At 37.2% G+C, this 23,435-nt stretch overlaps 1 protein-coding gene across 1 annotated transcript in view; it reads left to right on the forward strand.

The window, feature by feature from the left end:
- Positions 1-1,186: 1,186 nt before the first annotated feature.
- LOC128518815 (solute carrier family 45 member 4) overlaps positions 1,187-23,435 on the forward strand; it is a 43,902-nt gene continuing 21,653 nt past the window's right edge. The window contains exons 1-3 of the mRNA XM_053492115.1: positions 1,187-1,335; positions 3,839-3,950; positions 18,550-19,441. Of these exons, the coding sequence (XP_053348090.1) occupies positions 19,141-19,441 (301 nt within the window). The 5' untranslated portion in view covers positions 1,187-1,335; positions 3,839-3,950; positions 18,550-19,140. The remainder of the gene's footprint in view (positions 1,336-3,838; positions 3,951-18,549; positions 19,442-23,435) is intronic.

The following is a 23,435-nucleotide window of genomic DNA, read 5'->3' on the forward strand; positions in this document are numbered from 1 at the left end:
AGTTGACTTTCATGCTTGAACATTTAAATATAATACATTTGATAGTGTAGGGTATGATTTGTCAGTACAGTGGCTTAGTGCTTAGCACTGTCACCTTGCATGTCCAGGGTGTGGGTTAAATTCCTGCCTTGGCGTCTGTGTGGATGGAATTTGCATGTTCTTCCTGTGCTTGGTGGTTTTTCTCCAGGTACCCTGGTTTCCCCCCACAGTCCAAAGACATGCAGGATAGGCTAATTGGCATTCCCAAATTGCCTGTAGTGTGTGAATGACAATCGGGCGTTGAGTTGGTAACATAAATAACTACCATAGAAACCGGATAGCATGTGGACAATCCCAAATTATTATTTTTATGATTTCCAGTTGTTTCCACCACTGTAACAAACAAACAAATAAATAAATAAATAAAACTATGCCTTATGGATTGCTGGGGAGACACCACTTTAAATATCACTGATGTGAAAACTGCGTTTTGGGTATCATATCGCATAAGCATTAACTGAGTTTGTAATAAATCTGAGAATGTATAATACTTGTTAGTTTGTAATTTTTGTTTATATAAATAATGTAAGTCATGTCAACTAAACTTAGGTAGTAGACGTTTCTAAGAAAGAAGTTCAGTTGACGTCTCTCAACTTCCAGATAGCCCCATCTGCATAACTAAGGAACTTCACAAGCCAGCCATAATAATAATAATAATAATAATAATAATAATTAGTCATATCAGTCCGAAATGTGTGGTGCCAGTGGAGGTAAGCTCTTGAGTTCAAGCTCATCAACCTCAGTCCAAATTACTCAAATGACAAAAGTAAGATGACACTGATGTCAGAACATGGCATAAAACATAATCATAAAACATCATCCCTGTCATCATCATTTTCTTCAATAGCATTGTCAGCCATTAGTGTTGTTAATAATATGATTGCAAACATTTTATTTATTTGTTTTATTTATTTATTTTTGCTGGTCCACGTTTGGTAAGTTAATAATGTTACTTAACTATGGCAATTGTCAGAAATCTACTGTATTGTGTACTGCAGCAGTCCCATACTGACATTTGAGTCTGCTTTTATGGGCTATACCCTTAAGTATAAACCCCGCCCCTTATGCAAATCTACTTGGTGCGTCAGCGGAAGCGGTACGTTTATTTCCGACTAATATTCCCTTTAAAGGCGTATTTAAAGTGGCTTTAACTGCAAGACGTCTCAGCGGATCCGGCCAGTGCACCAAAACACACACTCGGAAAAAAAATACCGCACATCCAGGGACTGCTGTAAAGACGCGTACTGTAGGAAAGACACACTACAGGCGATTGTGCAGAAACACACGGGTTACTGGGTGAGTATTTTATTTGTAGCGAGAGAGTGTGTATGGCGGGGGGGGTTATTATAGGGAGCAGCATCTCGGGTCGCTCCCGTCGCGCTCCTGTCCTTCGCTTGACTCGACGCAGTAGTAGCGGTAATGATTCTGCTGGGTTGTCATCCTGCTTTTATTAATTGTAGTCGTATTTCTGATCGCATAGTAGCAACGTATGATTAATTGAGTGAAATTGGAGATGTACTGAGAGAGATGATCCTCGAGGCATCGAGATACAGAGACCTGTCACATCAGGGTCATGTTGCAGTAACAGTAACGCGCGAATGTTGCAACTCCTCAGATGATTGATGTCTTGGATACTTTGTATTTTGATGATTATTTGATAATCAAGTGCTTTTACCCCGGTTGCTCATCTTTTTGCAAGATGTCTTGCTTGTCATAGATGCAGGTCATTTATGCAGTAGTTTTCCGATGGGACCGCATCACACACACACACACACAGACGCGCGCGCGCACGCACACACACATAAACACGCACGTACGCACGCTCCATTTACAACAATTATGTAATCGTGTTCAAACTAAATATCTTTAAATGTATTACTATAATTCATTGGTTTGCTACTATATAACGAACATAGACGGGTTGCCAGATTTCAAAAATCCTCACTCCAAAGTTTCAGCAGTCATGTCTAACGTCATGTCCAACATGTATACGTTAGGTTTGTATATATATATATATATATATATATATATATATATATATATATATATATACTTACATGTACACTATATGTATATATATATATATATATATATATATATATACTGTATATAGTGTGCATGTGAGTGTGTGTGTGTGTATGTATGTATATATATATATATATATATATATATATATATATATATATAAAAACACATAACCAAATATAATCTGGCAACCTGCAGCTGTACAGTAGAGTAAAGGTGTTGTATGCTGAAGATTCAAATCAGTATGGAGGGACATTGTGTACTACCTGAAATGTTTTGGTAGTACAGCTGGATGGTACAGCTCACTGTTTTAATTAAATCAATTGGCCTTTTATATTATATTACACTATCTTATTTAGTTATTATGGATACTTTTAATGTGCTTTACTAGATTTCAACTTGTGTTACCTTTGTAAGATATACATATGTAGGCGGCACAGTGGCTTAGTAGTTAGCACTGTCACCTTACACCTGCTGGGTCCGGGTTCTATTCCCACCTTGAGGTCCAAGTTTGTATGCTTGGTGGGTTTCCTCCAGGTACTTGAGTTTCCTCCCACAGTCCAAAGACATAGAGGTTAGGCTAATCAGCATTCCCAAATTGCATATTGTGTAAATGTGTGTGTGAATATTGAGTGGAGGTCCTACCCACCATTTGCCTCCACTGTTCCCTAGTTGGACTACTGAGGTTCCTATATAAAATTGGAATTTATATATACTGTGTATGTATGTGTATATATTGTGTGTTATGTGTATATATACTCAGTTTTATTTGTAATATAAGCATCTAATTTTGGAATAATGAATGCGTGACATACTTAAAGGTAAGAAAACAGTCTTATAATATCCCAGACATTAACATTAAATAAATGCTAAATTGATGTCTCTCAAATGAAGTTGTGGCAACCCACCGGGGCTCAAACCTGGATCCGGAAATTAATAGCCTAGAGCCTTAGCTGACTGAGCCACCACTCCCATAGCTTATAGCTAGTGTGTTGAAGGTAGTTTAAAACACTTAATTTTGATTTTATCCAAACCTCCATCTAGAAGCTTTTTATAATGAAACTGGCTGTTCAGTACACCTGGTAATGCTTCCTCAATCATCTTATTATCCACGTTAAACCATTATCTCACACACAGACGAGTAACAGCAATGCTATTATAGAAAACCAATTGGGACAAACTTGTCATATAATCATAGACAGTATGTGTGTGTATGTGTACATAATATATACATGCACATATATTATTTTTATTTTACAAACATACTGTGTAAGAGCATTTTTTGCCACTATGTCCATATATATTTATGAATCTCATTTCAATTGAGTTCTGTTCCTTCTCATGTGAGCGGTGAAAGCACACTGCACCCACATACCGGGCGAACAAATCAGATTCTGATGATGACTCTATTTTTTCTTGGTGGGTATTTTGCATTGGTATTGTTTGTTCCATGTGCTGACCAAAGTCAGGGATCACACTCAGTGGTGATAATTGCATTAAAGCAGAAGTGAGCGGTGCTGATAAAGAGTTCTCACCATGGAGTCATGTGAGAAAAATATGCTGAGTTCATCATTTACTGGTTTCCTTCAGTGCAGCATTGAAATCAGATGCAAATAAGTCCTGTATAGAAGACTGTGATGTAAAGCAGAAAGGAGAGTCAGCATTGTCATGTGCTGTTTTGCTCATGAGTTCCTTGAATACCTGTGGTCTTGTGTATTGGCTATGCTTTCCAGAGCTGCATGTTGACTGCTGTTATTTTGTTTGACCTTCCCAGGTGCCAAAGCTGCTGCTTAGCTGGCGCGGGCTGACAACAGTGCAGATCCACGTCTGTAACAGAGCTGCTGCATGCAAGCACAGGAGATTTATGAAGCTTTCAAGGCCTTTTGGTGAGTCATCCAATCCCTGATTTTGCCGCTGGGATATATTTGTGGATGTGAATGCACTGCACATGCAAATACTGGCCCTAGATAGTAAAAGCACATCATTGCTTTAATGAGGTTTTTTAATTTTCTAATTTGAAAGTGATTCCCAAGAGGTGTATTCTGATAACACATTAGTCACCACATTTCTCTTGTTGCAATTGATTGCTCAATGCTAGCTGACTCAGCTGAGCCATGCACATGACTACTGAGAGAGATGCTGTAAAGGGAACCAAAACCCCAGATGCCTGAACTCTACTTCTTTATTAATGTTTTGTCCTGGGGTTAACAAACTCATGAACAAATTGATTTATAGCAAAGGCCCTAAAAGTGAAAAAGGTTGCTTTATCTAAAAGATAATAAATAATAAGTCAAACTTTTTGGATATTGTCTATTACCGAGTAGCTCAGGACAGGCCAGTTTATTGTTTCTTAGTATTAGTTATTTGTTCGAAGGTGCAATTTATTTTGTCATTGTATTTCCCAGTATTGAGATGACATGAAATATTTGCAAGTGTGTTTATAGTTGTCATAAATACGCAACACTGTCATCCACATTTTAGCAATGAAAAGCATGTACTATTTTCCCAGACTGAAAAAGAAATCTGTGGAAACGAAAAAACTGAACTGAGAAACCAAGTTGTATGTTCGCCCGTTTAATAATAATGAGAAGAACAAATAAAAAAAAATTAATAACAAGTAGTAATAAACATTTTATACTGTTGTTATTTTAATGCACTTTTTATATATTTTTTGTAATTCACACTCATTACATTAAAATTAATTAATGCTTCTTTTTAATATGACATTACTATGCACAACCAAACAAGCATTTTAAAAAAAAAATCATAAAATATAATTAAGCAATATCACACAAGTAGGAGTGATGCGCTAGATATCAGCACAGTTAGGATATATTAATTATAATTAGCAGGTGCAAAAGTAGTTTTAAGTTCTTACTGGTACTATGTAGCCAAAAATAAACCATGAAGAGAATGAACCATGGAGGTGGTGGACAGTCTGGTAAATCGCATATATTCCAGGGTTGAATCCCAATTAGCATTAAATGGAAAGCTATTGTGCTAGTGTTACGTACAGAGTACAGTCCACTTGTCCGACACACCAAGTAGTGCCCTTCATTTGGGGCTAAGGAGGCATTTGGGCTTCAGCCTTGTGGTAGAAGCTTGTTATATCTGTAGCTCACCATAGGTGTCTAGAAAACAATACGGATGGAATCCAGAATGACTTAGAAGCAGCTACTAAAAAACTTACTGTTATTTAAGATGATGTTTTCTTGCTAAAAGTGCTTTTGTGATTGGTTTCAACTGCCTGGGCTTTGGCAGGCAGTTGCTCTCTCCTCAAGATTGACCCATTCTTCAACTGACAGTTTTTAACAATTAGAAAAGCTGTGGCGTGGAGTGATGGATATAGTTAAACGATTACCAATTGATCTGATTCTGATCATTATTTTTATTCGTGTCGTTTTGATTTTACATGTGAAAGCAAATCTGTAAAGTTTATGTAACACATCTAATTTTATAATATAATACTAATTTACTATTTGTTATCCAATCTGTAGTAACACAGTGTAACATTGTATGTTTTAACATCAAAGTTCTTGGATTTTTAAGAGCTTTAACAGCAAGGTAAAAAAAAAAAATTTTTTAAAAAGCCTCAAACTGAATTCTGTAATGAAGAGCCAGTGCAAGGGTATTGACCTGTGTTCAGCTTGAAAGCTGTATATTTCTTTCCCTTTTAAATGGAATCACACTGTTAGAGAAGTAATTTTTTCCCCGCCCCATGTTTAGTGTCTAATGATTGTTTCTTTAGAGGATACTGTAGCTGAAAAGCTTTCTCTGGAAATGTATTCCTCAGATCAATTTTACTTCTTCAGTTTCTAATGAGGTGTTGAGGACACTTTACTGCAATCTACAAAATATCAACAAAACATCACGAATACGAACGATTTGTGCCATATCTCTTTAATCTTTCTCCCAAAGCTGGAAATGAAGTAGATTAGTTTGAAAAGTTCGTTTAAACCTTTCAAAAAAATATGGGGAAGTGTTTTTGTTCCATTACAAAAAAACTTTACAAAAAATCCGTTGTTGGGTTATATGTATAAGCTTCATTGCTCCAGTAGAAAACCTAATAAGTATGTTTCATACAGCAGACATGTCAACGTTAATTCACCACATTGACTGCACAATGGTTTAAAGATCTCAAATGTACCTGTGACCTGCGGTCACCCTTTTTCCTGCACCTGTGTCTCTTATAAATAAAGTGGCAACGTTTTTCCTAGTAGTATGGTCTGTATGTTAGCGATTGCGCTTTGTGCTGCTTTTTTAGCACTCCCTCAGACCTGTATTGTACTGTATTCTGATGCTGTATGAGGTGTGTGGAGCTCACTGAGGTATTTCGGTGGGAAAGGAACGCTTGTTAAAGCTTATCTCCCCACCCCTATTCCCTGTCAGCATGAGGTCATTGTTTTCCTGTGGTTTTATTTCAAGAATTGAAACAAACCTGCTCAAGAAAGTGTTCTCGGATTACTGTCTTATCAAGTCTAAACTGCACCATATTGTCTTATCCTTTTCTTTGCTTTCTTTTCAATGAGTAAGGTTTTTATTCTTGCTGTTGTGTTTATGTAACGTGTCGAGGGTTTTGTGTTCAAAGAGAGTTGTGTGCATTGTTTAAAAGTCAGATTAAATGTCAAGCTTCTTGGTCCTAAGTTAACTGTCTCACTGTCTTGGTGAAACATACAAGACTAACACTAGTGCAAATGATGTGTGGCTAGTTCCCGTAACAGAGCTTGTCGTTCATTGGCAGTTGTTTACTGTGCAAAGATTTGGGTGGCTTCCATCTGTCAGCCTGCTCTTGACCAGCTAGATGTCATCACTAGCTTGATGCTGAGTTGTTTCTTAGTTCAGTTTATTATTTTGTGGATTTATTGTTGGGGAAAGGACAAATTGTCGTTTTTATTGATGTCACCATATGAAGAAAAAAATAACACATTTTAGTTTAGAGGATTTTTTCATATATTCTGATAGGACATTGATAAGCATCTGCCAGCCATGCGTTTATCTCATGCATGCACAAGGCTTTGTGTGACATTCAAAGTTGATTAAAAAATGAAATATGGATGACTTGCATTCACGTTGCCAGGTCTGGCCAGATGCTTTCTGCGGTTAACTATAATTGGCTCTCCCAATCGCTTACTCATCCAGCCTCACAGTTATTTCTCTTTTATGGAACTGGTGTCATAAATAATGAAGTTAGGTTTAATTAAACACTTTCATTTTGGCACACGCATTCAGTATACTGTAAGTAGTTGTGTACGGACTGCCTGATGTTTATTACACACTTAGCTGGCCACAAGAATATGAATTTTTTCATTTATTTTTTTTTTCCCTGCAAATTTACAACATGTTTTTGTGCTTTCATGCACAGGTTCCCAGTTCAAATGTTAACACTTTATTTACTCATAGGACATACAAAAGGCTGCATAACACCTTGAAAGCTTTTCCTGGAAGAATATAAGCCTACATGAACTATGACATGGGCTCTTTGACAAGGTCAACCTTCTATCACTTGATCTCAATGCAACATCATAATTGACACAATGACCAATGATTATGATGCATATTAAAATAAGTCTTTATTTGTGTTTATGTAGGTTTATGTCCATTGCTTATGTAGATTTAATGCCATTATTACAGGCCTGGGATAGGCCTGGAGCCTCTCCCAGGGAACTCCAGCCACAAGGCGGGGTAAATTAGAACTGAGCACTGAGCATTAGCACAAATGCCCACTCAAATGAAGAGCAATTTACAAGCACTAGTAAACCTAAAACACGATCATGTTTTATAACTATTAAAATATTTTTTTCTGAATTTGACACCATGAGCTGTTCAGAGCAAGATGTTATCACAAGTTTAAGAGTGAAACCTATTGTGCATTGAAACCTATAACTGTAAATAATGTAACAACCCTCAATACATATTTATTTAACAAACATTATTTATAAGTGTACAGTAAACAGGTGTTTTCCTTAAGACTACATGAGAATCATGGCCTCCCCAGTAATTTCTTTTACAGCAGTGAAATCTTTCTTTATTAGAAATGTAGAAAAGTGTCTACAGTATTCATTACTTTTTATGAAATTCAATATTTTTAAGAAGACATTTCTAAAATGATTTAATTAATTATATTGTGCTACAGGGTTTTATTATTTATATGCTTTTTGTTGTTGTTGTTTGATTTGTCAAGCTTTAATAGGCTAGCTGTTACTAGCTTCTTCACTGAATACAAGCTAGCAAGTTAGCAGCTAACCTGACAGGCATCACTAACCACCAGTGGTAAAGTAATTTTTAATCTATTTTGTTGAGCTCCAAAGTTTTATTTTTCTTAATGTTTTACTGATAAAACTCTTTAGGTCCAAGCTGATGTTATTTATAGACTTACTTGTATTTAAAGTTTTGTTATTTGGATTAAACCCAGTCAAATCAAGGGAGCTTGATTTAAGGCTAATGGTCATCACTGTTACTATATTTTTACATTCTCAGACACATGGCTATGATTCATATCGCCCATTTTGCGAAAACCTGGGAAATTTATGGTTTGATTGTTAAACATCTTGCTTGTAAATAAAGATTTATAATGTATTTTAATAATAATTTATTTTCATTAGTGTGTTTACAGGTATATTTAATGACTGAACAGCTTTAGCTTTCTCTCCCTGGTTTTCACTTACTTCACAAAGAGATAAAAGCCAATATGCTGCAAATAATGTGGAAGTTTTTGCACCTTGTCCAGTGTAAAGCCTGTTTTGGCTCATTTTCTACATAGTCACTTGCAAACCAAGTACTCTCAGAGTTTAGTTTGGCAGAAATAGAAATGGTTAACAGTCTGTAAAAGACATGTAAAAATACACAGCCTTAATTCATAAAGGAGGCTTTGTGTACAAAAAGTGTACCAGGAGAGCTTTTTTTCCTTTCCTGTCCAAAACTTCCACAGCCGTGTGCATACTGTGGGAGTGTGTGTGTGTGATACTATGTGGAAAGGTCTCCAGAATACCCTCAGCTTTGGCATGAGCAAAGGTAAGGAGGATGGGGGGGAAAAAACTCAAACTGATAAGGTAGAGCTTTATCAGACCAGGAGTAAGGGAGTTTGTATAAGCAGGGTGCAGCTCTGCCACAGAGTGCTCACTTTCTCACCCTCACGCACACTGGAATTTTCCAGTAAGTGTCACATGCTCTACAGTAGGTAAAGCTGGGTTAGTGGTGTTGTTTAAGGCAGCAACAGCGTGTACCTGAAGGTCAGCGAGCATGCTGAAAAGACTAATCAGAGGGATTTCTTAGAGACCTTATTTTAAAGCTAATGCAGACCTAGAGCTAAATTCCTGGCAGTATGTTTAAACCTGGTTTGTACTGTATACAGCATGGTTTTGCTGGCAGCGCTAGAGCTTGCATATGATTTTTAAAGTTGCATGCAGTGTCAGCATCTTGTTTCACAGCTGCAGCTGGAATTCAGCGCTGTCAGGAAGAGTTATTGCTGATGAAACCACCTCAGTGTGATGCAACAGGAATGTTTTCGCACCTGTTCATAGTTTTGTTTGGCCTGCTGGTTCATTATTGTTTCCACTAGCAAGACTAAAAAGTGACACTCTGTTTTCCAAGTGTATTTTCGACTGTGACAATACTTTCTAACCAAGAGCTGAAAATTTTGATGAAGTTTATATAGCTCATAAACGTACATAGTCTTTAGCCAAGGCTAATCTATGCCTGTAGGGACCAAGGGCCAGCCCATAAAGTCCAATCCGACACAGAATCCAATGCAGCATAAATTGCTGAAAAAAGTCTATGCTGGCCACAAGAGAAAGGCATCAAAATGCTTGGTGCATCATAGCCTGTCTCGTATGGGGCTTAGCAGGTAAAAAGTTTAAAGTTTCAAAACCTCTAAAGTTTAAACCTTGCATTCATGGAATGTGCTAGACAAAAAAGTCTGATCCATGGAGACTGCAACCCAGAGCACCCAAAGGATGAGCTGCTAACACCTTAGTGCCAGACACCACAGCACACAGCACATTGTGTTTTAATGGTATGGCTGAATGGTGTGACTCACTATATACCCGTATATGCACTGTATCTCAAAAAAATTACATTTTGTGAAATTTAATTAAAAAATCTAAACTCTATCATATATATATATGATTTATTTTATGTAAAGTAATTTTTTTTGTTTGTTTGCTTTAATTTTGAAGCTTGTGGTAGATAGCTCATGAAAATGCCTAGGTGGCGCTCCTTTAGCACAAATTATGGCATCTGGCAGCCTGTGGGACTGCTGAGGCATTATATTATTAAAGAACTGGTTGCTTTGATAGCAGCATTTAGCTCATCTATATTGTCCAGTTAGCTGGGTTTTTTTTTTTTTTTTTTATCTCTTAATTTACTCCAGCCTCACTTTACACCTTGTGAAGCTTTTCCAACCGTCTTAAATCTGCTTTGATTGACAATTTTCTTAAGGCTGCACAGTCATCCCAGTTTCTTGTGTACCTTTTCCTACCACATTTTCCCTTTGCTTTAATATGCTTTAATACAGCAGCTTCTGTGGTTTACCAAGTCAGCAGTCTTCCCCATGCCTGTACTGAACTATACTAAGAGACTGTAATTATACAGCATGAATAGTAATTAGCTAAAATTAAATATTCTAATATTTTGAGACACTGGATTTTAAATTTTCAGAACCTGTAAGTCATAATCATCCTAATTAAAATAAAATAAAATAAAAAATACTTTACTCGTAATGAATCTAGAATATATAAATTCACTTTTTAAATTAAATTACTTTTTACAATATTAAAATTTTTCAAGACGCACTCAAACGTTCCAGTAGCTTCTCAGTGGTGTATATAAGATCCATTTGGTAAATTCTGTTTTTGTGTCTAGTCTGTCAAGCTTAAGTGAAACAAAAGCTGGCTGTCTCATCTAAGATTGCCCCATCTATGTGGAGCAGCGTTTATGTTCTACATTTACAAGTCTGGCGCTGCATGTAACCCAACACTTTGTCTCTTGGACTGGTCTCCAGCCGCCATCAACACCTCCTCTGCTTCAACTGCCCCAGCACCTGACTTCTTATGTGACAGGAGTTCAGCAGGCCTTCTGCCACTGACTGCCATGTACTGGCAAGGTTAAATCCTTCAGTGTCACCTCTCATTGGTCTTGTAATATTCCATTGTCTGACCAATCGGCATTCTGAAAACAGAAGATCAGTTTTTGAGTAGCAGTAATCAATCCTATCAGGTTATGTCACTGGTAACCTATTGAAAGTACATATGTATGCATGGATAGAGAACTAAATAAACACTATCACAGCTCTGATTTTGGCTTTGATGCATCCCACTTTTATGAAGCAAACCTTCTGGATCAAAGCTATGAGCAAATGCAGCTTCACTGATGAATGCTGGACACTCCAGCTACAAAAATAATTAATAGTGCTGACATGAGAGCAGAAAAAGTAGGGTTGGAATTAGGACAGCCAGTCTGCTGCTGATGGGCTTATTTTAACCCAGTAAGCTGGCTTGTATCTAATTAGAGAGACAAAGTCTGAAGAATAGGTCATCTTGACCTACGGCTTGTGCTTATTATGTATTATTTAAAATATTTGACATGTGCTAAATTGTTAGTTCAGCAGCAATTAATATTTTAATTAAAAGGTGAGAAAGCTCACCATTTAAGAAAGTTATACCATTTTGTTAGTGACTATGAATTTTGTGAAATTCTGCTATAGTTTAGCATGCATATATAATGAATTTACCTTTTTTATTTTGTAAAACATACACACTTGTAACATGTTATTACTACTATAAACAACCTCTAAATCTCTCTAAGGCTGAAGCAAATGTTTGGTTTCCAGGGTTGCATGCTACTAAGGCTTAACTTACCGTAACCCAGTCTTAATGAGCAGAATAACGGGTGGAAATCTACGAAAATGAAAGAGCATTTAGCCTGGAATGAATTGTTAAATCCGCTTTTAATTTGTCAGTACACATAGAATGGAAAATCGTTTTTGCAAGCTTTCAGTCACGCTGACTCCAATAATGACCCTGCAGGTGCTTTCCTGGTGTGCGCCAATGTATATACAGTAAGGTGAATGGCATTTCAATTTATTTTCCAGCACTATTAACACAAAATGATATGAAACTTATTCGCGCAGTTTGGAAAATTCAGAACAATTTTACAAGTTTCATTATTTATTTATTTAAATTCTCCCCATAGTACCTTTTTTTTCGTTCTTTCTACACTATTTTTCTAAGCACTAAATGCCTATTCCATAGTTTTTATAGTACCTCAACTTCACAATTTAATGTTTTGTAAGGAGCTACATTTCTCCAGAGTAGGTGTCGTTCACTCTCTCTCTCAGTCTCTCAGCTTGCCAAAAGCCCCTCGATGACAGGATCTATTATTAGTCCCTGCCTGCCCTTTGAATAACACAGATGATAAGGCTGAGACAGCAGTGTGCCTGGGCTCACCTTTTTTTTTTTGGTGACATAACAGCCAAGACCCTTTCCTAAATTGTGTGCAGCTGGTGGAGAAGTGTGGAGACAATGTAGGTGGATGATCGCTAATAAGAGTTATCATGACTCAAGTTATTATGACTCATCCTGTGACTTGTATGTGTGCCTAATTGTACTTCAATTGTTTACTGGACCTTAGTGATCTCAAAAAATGTGACATGCATAATAATTATTCTGCTGGCTTTTGGACCATATGGACTGCTTAGCATAAATATTCACCCTCCTTGAACTTTTCCACAGTTTACAGTATTAGAAATGCACTGCATTTTGGATTTTTGCCATTTTTTGAAATTTTTTTTTTCTCATTATGCACATTAACAGAACCTACTTGACACTTATCTTAGACCATGGTCTTCGTGATCTTGTTTTAGTTGTTCTTTAAGAAGCTGAAGTCAGGTAAATTTACAGTTATTTCTGATGTCATCTGGTGGTATCAGCACAAATTTAGAGGTTTTACAGTAAGGGGAGAATATTAGAGGCATTTGTATAGATTCAGGGCATATACTGTAATCCCATTTACTCCTTTCAGTTCCACAAAATATTGAAAAGCTCATGGGATGAATAATTTTTCTATCCTCTGCAATGTTGCTTTTACAATAGGAGCTTTGAGCTGATTTGTATAACTGTTACAGAAAGTGGGTGGATGGATAGAAAGATGGATAGATGGATGCTAGATCAAGATTAGGAACTCAACGTTATTGCCTGCTTATCTCTAAATATCTTTTAACACTTTATGGTTTATAGATCTCGTTTTTGTATTCCCTCTTTTATCCAAAGTGACTTAGAATTTAGCTGAGCTGGTAAGAAATAAATGTCTTGTTCACGGACCCAACAGTGGCGGCTTGGTGGTACCAGGGTTTAAAACCTTCTGATCGGTAGTCCAGGACCCTAACGATGGGTGCTATCATTGCCAGCATCCATTCTTATCTAAAACAAGGTGATTACACCAAGTTCTACGTTGGTCATCTGTGAATGCTGACTCATTTCAGTCAACCCATGGAAATAATTGTGCACATTCATCTCCACATACACGATTCAGTTAAAACCATCTGCCTAATATTAGGGAGGTCCTTTTTTTGCCCTGAAACAGTTCTGATTCATCGAGTCATGGGCCCAACTGCTCATGTCATACAGAAACCAACCTTACTAGATTCCAAAATGATTCGTTTATCATTTGATGATTTCTAAAGTGCACCAAGTGCAGAATGACTCATTATGGGTTTTTCATTTAAAGAGTGGACATTAGGATTATACCTGACCTGTATCAGATCTACAGTCCTATTTCACATTGCACTGGAGGTCAGGGGGTTGCTGGGTTAACTTGCTGTAACCCAGTTTTAATGAGCAGAATAACATGTGGAAAGCTACGAAAATTAAAGAGCATTTGGCCTGGAATTAATTTTTAAATCCACTTTTAATTTATCAGTACACATAGAATGGAAAATAGTTTTTGCAAGCTTTCAGTCATGCTGACTCCAATAATAAACCTGCAGGTGCTTTCCTGGTGTGCGCCAATGTACGTATATAAGGTCAATGGCATTTCAATTTATTTTCTAACACCATTAACGCAAAATGATATGAAACTTATTTGCGCAGTTTGGAAAATTCAGAACAATTTTACAAGTTTCATTAATTTTTACTAAATGGCTATTTCCTAGTTTTTAGAGTACCTCAACTTCACAATTTGATGTTTTGTAAGAAGCTAGATTTCTCCAGAGTAGGTATCAGTCTCTTACCCTCTTTTGAACTTTCTAAGTCTTTTAGCTTGCCAAAAGCCCCTCGATGACCTCAGTAGTGATGTTTCAAGAGTGCACTTAGTGCAGAATGACTTATTATGGGTTTTTCATTTAAACTCATGTTGTCACAATCCTTACACTGCACAGATTTAGAGGACATACTGTAGTACAGACTGAGGTCAGGGGGTTGCAAATCAGATCTTGCAGATCAGATGGTTGCAATATGTTTGTGTGACAATGTGTACAGATGCACCTGAAGTCTAACTCCATCTATTACTATAAAATAACTAATATCTTATATTATTCCCTCTGTAAACGCCTTCAAGGAATGGCAAGAATAGCTGGGTGTTTTTCCTTCTTCCAGTACTGTACTGTACATCTTTCAGTTTGTCCCTTAAGCTCACCAGCATTAATTTTACACTTATTTTTAAAGCACCCACACTTAGTTTGAATCATTTTAGTGACTCAGTTCTTTAAATCTTGTTCATCAAAATGAACAAATATTTTTTTTAATCATTTAGTTCATTAAATTTTTTTTTTTTTTTTTTTTTTTTTAGAAATGAAAAAAATATGTTACAGTTTCCATAAACAGACACCCAACATGTCTACATACACAAATTTTGGCTATAGTTCCAGTAATAAAAATATTACAATGCAGCTTATGGACATCTTATGATAAACAGAATGAGCAGCTCATCTCTCAAATCTTCTAGTCTGAGTTCTAGTCTTTTGAATCTACTGTACTGCATAGCGTCTATGGGAGTCACGTGACAAAAGAACGAACGATTCGGAGCAAAAAGGTTTTGCGATGCTTTGCGCATGTGCGCCCAGTAGAAAATGAACTAATCATTCTGCTCGTTCTCACAGACACATTAAATGCTCGAGTCACTCGAGTCACATTAAATACTCGTTAAAAAAAGAACAAATTCTTTTATGAACGACCCATCACTACTGGGAATAAACAGAAACCTATTTTCCCTGAATGTATACGTGATCGCTTCAATGGCATAACTCGGTCCAGTTTAAATCAAAGACCCCACTAATTGTCTAAAATGTCAATTTAAAGAAATGCCACAATCAACTTGGTTGGTTTTTCTAATACGTTTATGAGGAAGCCGAGTTCCATTATCATGAAACACTGCCTTCTGTAGATGCACTTTGCACAGAGCACAGAGACAAGGAATTGGCTGTGATGGATGTTGACCAGCTGTTGGAAACTGCCGCTTACTTAGCTTATGTTGTAACTGAAATCACATTGTCATGTTCTTGACTGTTATAAAAGTTTAAAACCTATAATAATTATAGTGATTATATCACAGCTTATACCATGGCTAATAAGGCATAGAAATATATGAACTCGTTTTGTTGGGAAAGAAAAAATAGCTATTTTTTGAGTTGCAGAATGAAGCTGCAATCTGTATCAGAGCCTCAGTCTACCTGCTCGGACTGTAAATTATAGATTGAAGGAGTCAAGGTACTGTCTTCCATACTAATGCAATCCCTTAGTGTCTGCCTGAATTTGTCAAGATCTCTGTCATATTGATCAAGCGTAGCCTGTCCACACCACCAACACCACCATTACAGTACTGTATATGCTCAATATATTTTTCTCATCCCCTTTTACTTGTCTTTTTGCCCTTGGAGATAGAGATGTTAATGGGGTTGTCAGGTAGTGTTAGAAACTCAGTGAAGTAAATATTTCACCCTGATGCCCTTAAGCCCATACAATGTGTGCTGTTGTACTGTATATATGCATATACCTTATGAGTGTACACTATTGATCTGATGTGTTTATCATTCTGTCAACACAGTATAATTTATCAGAAGTAAACCTGCTATATATTGAATATAGCAGAAGATAATATAAATATTTACCACTTTAAAAAAATATATGTATTAAGTCAACTATGACTTACATTTTTTGTTTTTTTACTGAAGCCCCTTTTGAACATTTAGTACATTTATAGCGCCCTGGGGTAATTCATTATTTTAGAGGTATTTTTACAGGTTCTCTAATAAAAAAATTTGTCCAGATTGGCTGCTGCATGTTTCCTCAGAGAAAAGGTAGAATTAAATAATTTTGTCCCTAGGTTTAATGGTTGTCTAATTATTTTAGTTCCATCTGAATACTCATGTCCGTAATTTTTTATGCAGATGGCGCCTACGTAAAAAAAATCAACCAAAAATTGCTTTCAGCTGTTGCTACTTACTTGTATTTAGTATCACAATGTGTCACACTATGAGTGACCGAAAAATGAGTCGGCCCCACTGGTTTCAATGAATCAGTCCAGTAGCATGACCATGGAAAATGGCTTTCCTATAAAGCTGTCCTGATGGTGAGTAATGCTAATTCATTATTAGGATTCATCACTAAATCCTCTATGAGACAAAGTTCATAGATCAAAACAGCTCTGAGACAAAATGGCATCCATTCAAGCGTGCTCAAAATGGAAAGAGCTAGCATCTCCTCTATCCTCTCTTTGACTCTTTGAACATTGACATTTTGTAAGTGGAGCAAGATAATTGTATCATGTGATACAAACACTTAGAAAAAAAAAATCACTATGATGCTCACTTCTGTGATGCTGTGGTACAGTAATTTCATTGCTGAGGAGTTCAGACACTCCCTGAAAAACTAATGCTACAGTGAATTTAACACGTGTCAAAATGGATCAATAATTTCACATCCTGATCTTGAAGACCCGAAATATTTTAGAGAAGATATAATAGATTGAACATCTCTAAAGGCACTTATAAAAGCATGATACCCCTTCCTTCTGATTCTGTTATAGCTGACAATATTTTATTATTTTTGTCTTAGGTTACTGTATACTTTCTTTCGTGCATCTAAGTGTACTTGAAGAATTGTCTTGCAAAGTTCCTCCTGAATCCTGTGTAATAAAAGGAAACCCAGTGGGAAGTTGGATGCTCACTACAAGAGCTGCATGTGGATACCTGGGCTCCCCAGTGGGTCCCCTAGTCAAAAACTATTTATACAGATAGATTGCTTGCATCACCTCTGGGAGGTGTATCTCAGTCTCACGCTGCTCAGGTAGCTGATGTGCTAGAGAGTGATTGAGACGTGTTATTGTCACCAGATAGCCGAGAATGGAAAAAGAACCCTAAGTGAGAAATGAGTCACGTTGAAGATACATATGGGGACAGATCATTCTTTTTGTTTTATCAGTTTGTAATTGGAACATTTGTGCATGAGCAGAGTTCATTCATTTTGTGTTTAAAAATAAAAGTTAGACTTCCACTATAGAGCAGTTGACTTTCACTATACAACAGTTGCCTGGGTGTGCAGAAAAAAAAATAGGAATTAGGAATTTTTAATCATTAAAATCGGTTGCCTTTTCCATAATCAATCACATGAAATGCACAATAAACTATATGATCATTGATTAATTATAATTTATTTCCACTCACAATGTATTCCCACACAATGTGCATGTGAGAAGCCTGGACAAATTATGTATGTGCCAGGAGACAAAGAGACGTCTGTTCAGGTCTCTACTTCATATCCGTGTGGATTTGGTTAACCTGGTTTTCAAGCAAGTTAACACTTATTAAATCTCTTAATGTGTGCATGCTTTCACGTGTCAGATATTTATTGGAAGGAATGGTCCTCCGCATTTTTTTAACTTCAGCACAGAGCTGTGACCGTGTACAATCTGTTCAAACATGTTAATGCCTCTGATTGTTCTGAACCCAACCCAGGGACTTTGAAATCAGACGAAATCAGAAAATGTTCTCAAAGAGTTGGTTGTTTGCTTTCTTAGAACAATTTGAATTTAAATCCCAATAACTCAACATTAATAGTGAGTCGATAGTGAGTCGATAGTGAATCGAAATTTCATGTTCCCATAAATGGGAGTTCTAGGAGGAAATACCAAAAAAAGGGCGTGTCAGAAAAAAAAGAAGACTGAAAAGTGAGACAGAATGAAAATTTTTTTTAAAAGAAAATATTACAGAGGGATGGGGGTTATAAAAAGGGATGGGGCATAGTGTCTCTCTCTCTCTCTCTCTCTCTCTCTCTCTCAGAATGAGTTGAAGTACAGTTGCTTGTAGGTCTAATATATAAACCTCATTGGTACAATTTAAATTAAGGAACTTTCTTTGTTTTGTGTATGTAAAGTAGCTTAGACTAAAGTCATATCAGATAAGGTTTGGCAAATAAAGGATTAAAAATAATAACTTTTGCGAATTACTTCATAGAACATTAACATCTTGATTTATTTCTCTTTTTCTGTGCGAGACAGATTGATAAGCCACTCGATGGGGATTTACCGGCGAGCTCCCTGCTGTGTGTCCTGCCCTGCGGCCCGCTGCCTGCCCTCTCTCTTCAACACCTCCTCCACCGAAATCATGAAACTAGTATTAACTGAATGGCAAATGATATGGATTTTTACTGTTTTCAATAGACAGTAGACATACATTCACCACTTGCACACACCACACCACACTTATCCATTTACACACACACCACACACACACACACACACACACACACACACATATATACACTCACACATACTCCTATTGTCACATACATACATACTTACATATACTATCGATCACACCAAATGTTGTGACCTCATGACAAAGCCATATCTCCCACGGGTGCATACCAAAAAAAACCCTTCTGCTAAGAGCTTAACGGCACGTCCTTAAGGAACCTAAACGGAATGTATTCTGTGCAGTGAGCATTCGATTCGTCTTGACAGCACACTTCGATTACCAAAAGGAGCTGCTTGGATTTTAACGCGCACCATTCATCCTTTGAATTAATTTTGCCACATCTTGTCTTGGCACATCAGTAAAGATTGAGGTGTCCTTCCCTTGCCGGTTGCATGCCGATGACGATGGCGCCCCAGAACGCTGATGCAGATGATATGCAGGTGCAGGAGGTTGTTGTGGTCCCTTCCAAGACAGCCACTGCAAGCTCAGATGAAGGTGGAGGAGGGGACAGGGCTGACACGGCGGGTGGAGCCACTGAACGAGACCAGGAGAGTCAGGAGGAGTCTGCCAGCGAGGGATCTATAGACAGCATCCCCTTGCGCCACTGGGTTATGAACGGAGCCATCATGTTTGGACGAGAGTTCTGCTACGCAATGGAGACAGCCCTGGTGACTCCTGTACTGCTGCAGATTGGTAAGTTCCAGCCCATGTGTTCCACCCCACATGTACAGTACGTTTTGCAGTGATGGAGCAATGGCCGCACTTTCTAAATACAGCAGACCCAGGGTAAAAGGACATCTGATGGTAATCAGACAATACAAAAATGTACTAAAGTAATAGAGTTTAATATACCTGTTCACAACATGGGCATGATGCAGAGTTCTAACTGTGTGGAGAGTCTTAAGAAGAGACGCCCTGCAGCTTTGGAAAGTTCATGCGCAACAACCAATGCTTTTAATCACAAGATTACTAATGCCATAAAAAAATCTGTTGTTGGGCAACTGTTATAAACCTAAATTTAGAGGGGCAGCTGTATGAAAATGAAAGTGAATAAGTAACGTACAGTCCAGTTATGCCAGTATCTCCAGTTGTCGTTATTTATATACTTTTTTTTTTTTTAAGTGAATACAAGTAAAAAAACACAAACCAGGCATTACAGCTGAAGGATGATATACACAAGGAAAATAAAAATACAAAACATGTATAGGGGCTTGTAAATTCTACACTGTAAGGTTTTATTAATAGCTTTGATTCTAGGGTATGTTTAAAAACAAAAATCGTGTACATGCTTTCTAGCATGTAGGATTCTGAAGATCAGATTTTATTTGCCACATGAATCATTTACACCCCTCAGTTATAACCTCACTTAGAGGGATGAACCATATTCTCCCTGCTTCCAAAACCTGCTGCCTGACGAGCTGGGAGACATTTTAGTCACCTCATGCTACTTACAGTAAGTCTCATCCTGAATGTTTCCACACTGCAGTTACTGTAACTGTAGATCATCCTTATACTGCTTACACACATAAATGTAGTCTGTGAAAATCCAATTCACTCACTACTTAGTTAGTATTTACTTGCTGCAAGTGATGATTGTAGAAAATGGATTCAGGCTTAATTTGTAAAATATGATTATTCCATAGTCAAACATTTGATCATTCATTTACCTAATCTTGCATATCAGATTTATTAATGCCTCTTTTTCATTAAACGTCTATCCATTCATGCATCTGTCCATCCATTTAAGTTTTCATCTTTTCGTCCTCCTGAACATCCATCTGTCGGAAGTTTTTTTCAATAGTTAGTCCATCCATCAGAGCATCCATCCATCATCCATCTTTCTAATCGTTTAATGAAAATTCCATCCATCCACTCATCCACCCGTCCATCCAAAATTCATCTGCTCATCTTAGTGAAGCTAATTAATTGAGTGGATGGGTGGATGGATGGATAGGTGCATGGATGAGTGAACCTTATTGATCCCAAGAGAGAATTTAGGATTTGGGAAAGGTGATAGGTGTTTCACCTAAACAAGGATGGGTTCCCTGTTGAGTCTGGTTCCTCTCAAGGTTTCTTCCTATTGCCATCTCAGGGAGTTTTTTACTTGCCACTGTCGCCCTTGGCTTGTTTATCAGGGACTATCTGATCATTTTGATTCATACACATTCACATTCCATACAAACCTAAATAATTCTTTTGATTGTGTACAGCTGCTTTACGACAATGACAATTGTTTAAAGCACTATACAAATAAAATAAAATTGAATTGAATTGAATTGAATTACGGACGGGATTAGGCATAAAGGAATAAAGGCCGTAAAGCTGTTCTAATTACATTTCTTTCTTGCCTGTCTGCCTGGGAACAAATCTACAAGCACAATATGGTGCCTAGTTCCTTTTTGCATTGGAAGTGTGTTGTGATGGTGGAGAGAGAGAGAGAAAGAGACAGAGAGTCTTCAGTTTTAGAGGCATTCTCGGCATACCGCTACTGCTGATCCAGTGAGAACTGCTTTATATTTTTACTGGGGCACACTCGGAGGCACTTTAGATGGCACACAGTAAGGTGAGCTTGTGGAAATCCTCTTGGAACTATATGGATAGGGTTACACTGACGCAAAAGAAGGCGTAGATACTTTGTGTGCATTTGTGAGCGACTAAGAAACTCTCCAGTCTGTGGAAGCAGGAATAGGGTTGTTAGGGTATTAAATAAGTAACACATACATTTAATGCATATTCTAGTCACAGTCTGGAGGTGTTTATTGAAAAGAAGCACAATTAAAATTCAACTAAACCTGTCTCTGTTGCTGTTAATGTGTCACTGAAAAGTTCTCAGGAGAGCGTTGAGAGGTTTTGTTTTTTTTTTCCCTCCCCCCTGAGGCATGGGAACTGCCAATGCCTGATGCCCTCTTTGCTCTCACCGAGATTATTTTTTTTTAAACATGGGCAACTGCCAAATCCTACACTTATTAGTAGCAGAATAGCCCATGGTATTGTTGTAGGGCGTAGTCTAGGGAATATGCGCCTTTTGTGCAGGGATTTTATTTTTATCATTGCACTGTAATTAGTTTGTTCATGTTGCACTGCTTCTTTGTGTAAAGTTGTTTTTAACTAGCATGTGCACCTGGGATCTTTTCCAGACTAATCCTCATAGTTGAAACCCCAGGACGTCCAATCGAAATTTATAAGGGTAGCGAATTGGTGCATTTCTAATAGGCACAGTGAGGTCCGAAAGTTTGAGATCACTAGTGCAATCTTTTTGCAATCTCTACAAATTTATTTCAGCAAATTTCATTATAAAATCATTTAATTGACAGCAACTACAGTGGTGGCCAATATACTTTTTTTTCCCGTCACGTTACTGTAATCTAATTACTTTTCCTGATAACGCAGTAATGTAATGTGTTACATTTTAAATGGATGAAATTAACTTACAGTTACCACTGTCAATAACATTACATTACTAGCATTACAAATGTAGTGTTTAAAAATTTATTAAAATGCATTTAAAAATCAGGTTTTGCGCGGCAGCATCAGTTAACAAGCTTACGTTTTAATCAATAGTCGGAGAGCTTTGTAGTTTTACATTTGATGATGTAACAGGTTTACTCATTTTGCATGGGCGGCACCACAGACACATGGACACGATGCGAGGCCTTACGGGAAAAGGGTTAATTTTATTTATAAAAAACAAGGAAGGAGAAGGGTTGAAGGACGGAGAAGGGGAAAAAAGCTAACGTTTTTTTGACCCTGAGAAAGCCCGAGATCCATTAACATTAACTATCGCCAGCCAGCCCGACCTGGCAGCCTCATCCCTTCGCATACCTGCAGAAGGGGGGGCACCTATGTGGGGAGCCTACGGAGTGAGCAAGAAGCCCATCACAGTGACAGAAGTAACTTGAAAGAAACCAATTAGTAATCTGATTACTTTTTATATGTAATAATCTTTTTTACAAGTTACTTAAAAAAAGTTATCTACTACAAATTAATAATTACTACTTTCAAATTGTATTACAATTATTATTTTGTAGTAGATTATTTTTTTTTAAGTAACTTCAACACATGGTAAATATTGTACACATGCTTACACGTCTGTAGGGTGCTTAAAATAGTTCAGAATGTTTAATATTAAATAGTTAACATTTTAAATATTTATTTTAATTGTTTTAAATATTTCCAATATATTTCAACTGGAATGCTTTTCTAGCAAAACTATTCAACAGATTATCAGGGTGATGTACGATCAGCTAATTGGCTAGCATTGCTTTAAAGAGTTGTGAAATGGCTGTGACCAGATTAACACTGATTACATATCAACAACTGATGTCCATCGCAAGATTATGTCTAGTAAGCTGAAACTGCACGTGGCTGGTCTGATTGAATTCTGCAGGCAGTTTGGTGACTGTTGAGGCCAATTAATTTCACACAGTAGGGTTTTTTTACTGCTTTGGTAGAGAAATAATACACTACGCAGAAAACAAATCATGCCATGATGCACCATCATTAAAAATTTTGTACCCATAGAAACGGGAGCTGTTTTGACACAGAAGTAATGTCGTTTATTTTGATCAGCCACTGTGTTGTTGTACTGTTCCAGTACTCCACATTAGTCCTTCCCCCTTGTGAAATGTGAGCTGGCACTGAGAACAGTTTGCAGCTTTAGACAGGAGCCTTCCATGACCTCAGGTGT

This window comes from Clarias gariepinus, chromosome 3 (genome assembly GCF_024256425.1).
Source record: "Clarias gariepinus isolate MV-2021 ecotype Netherlands chromosome 3, CGAR_prim_01v2, whole genome shotgun sequence".
Lineage (NCBI taxonomy): Eukaryota > Metazoa > Chordata > Actinopteri > Siluriformes > Clariidae > Clarias > Clarias gariepinus.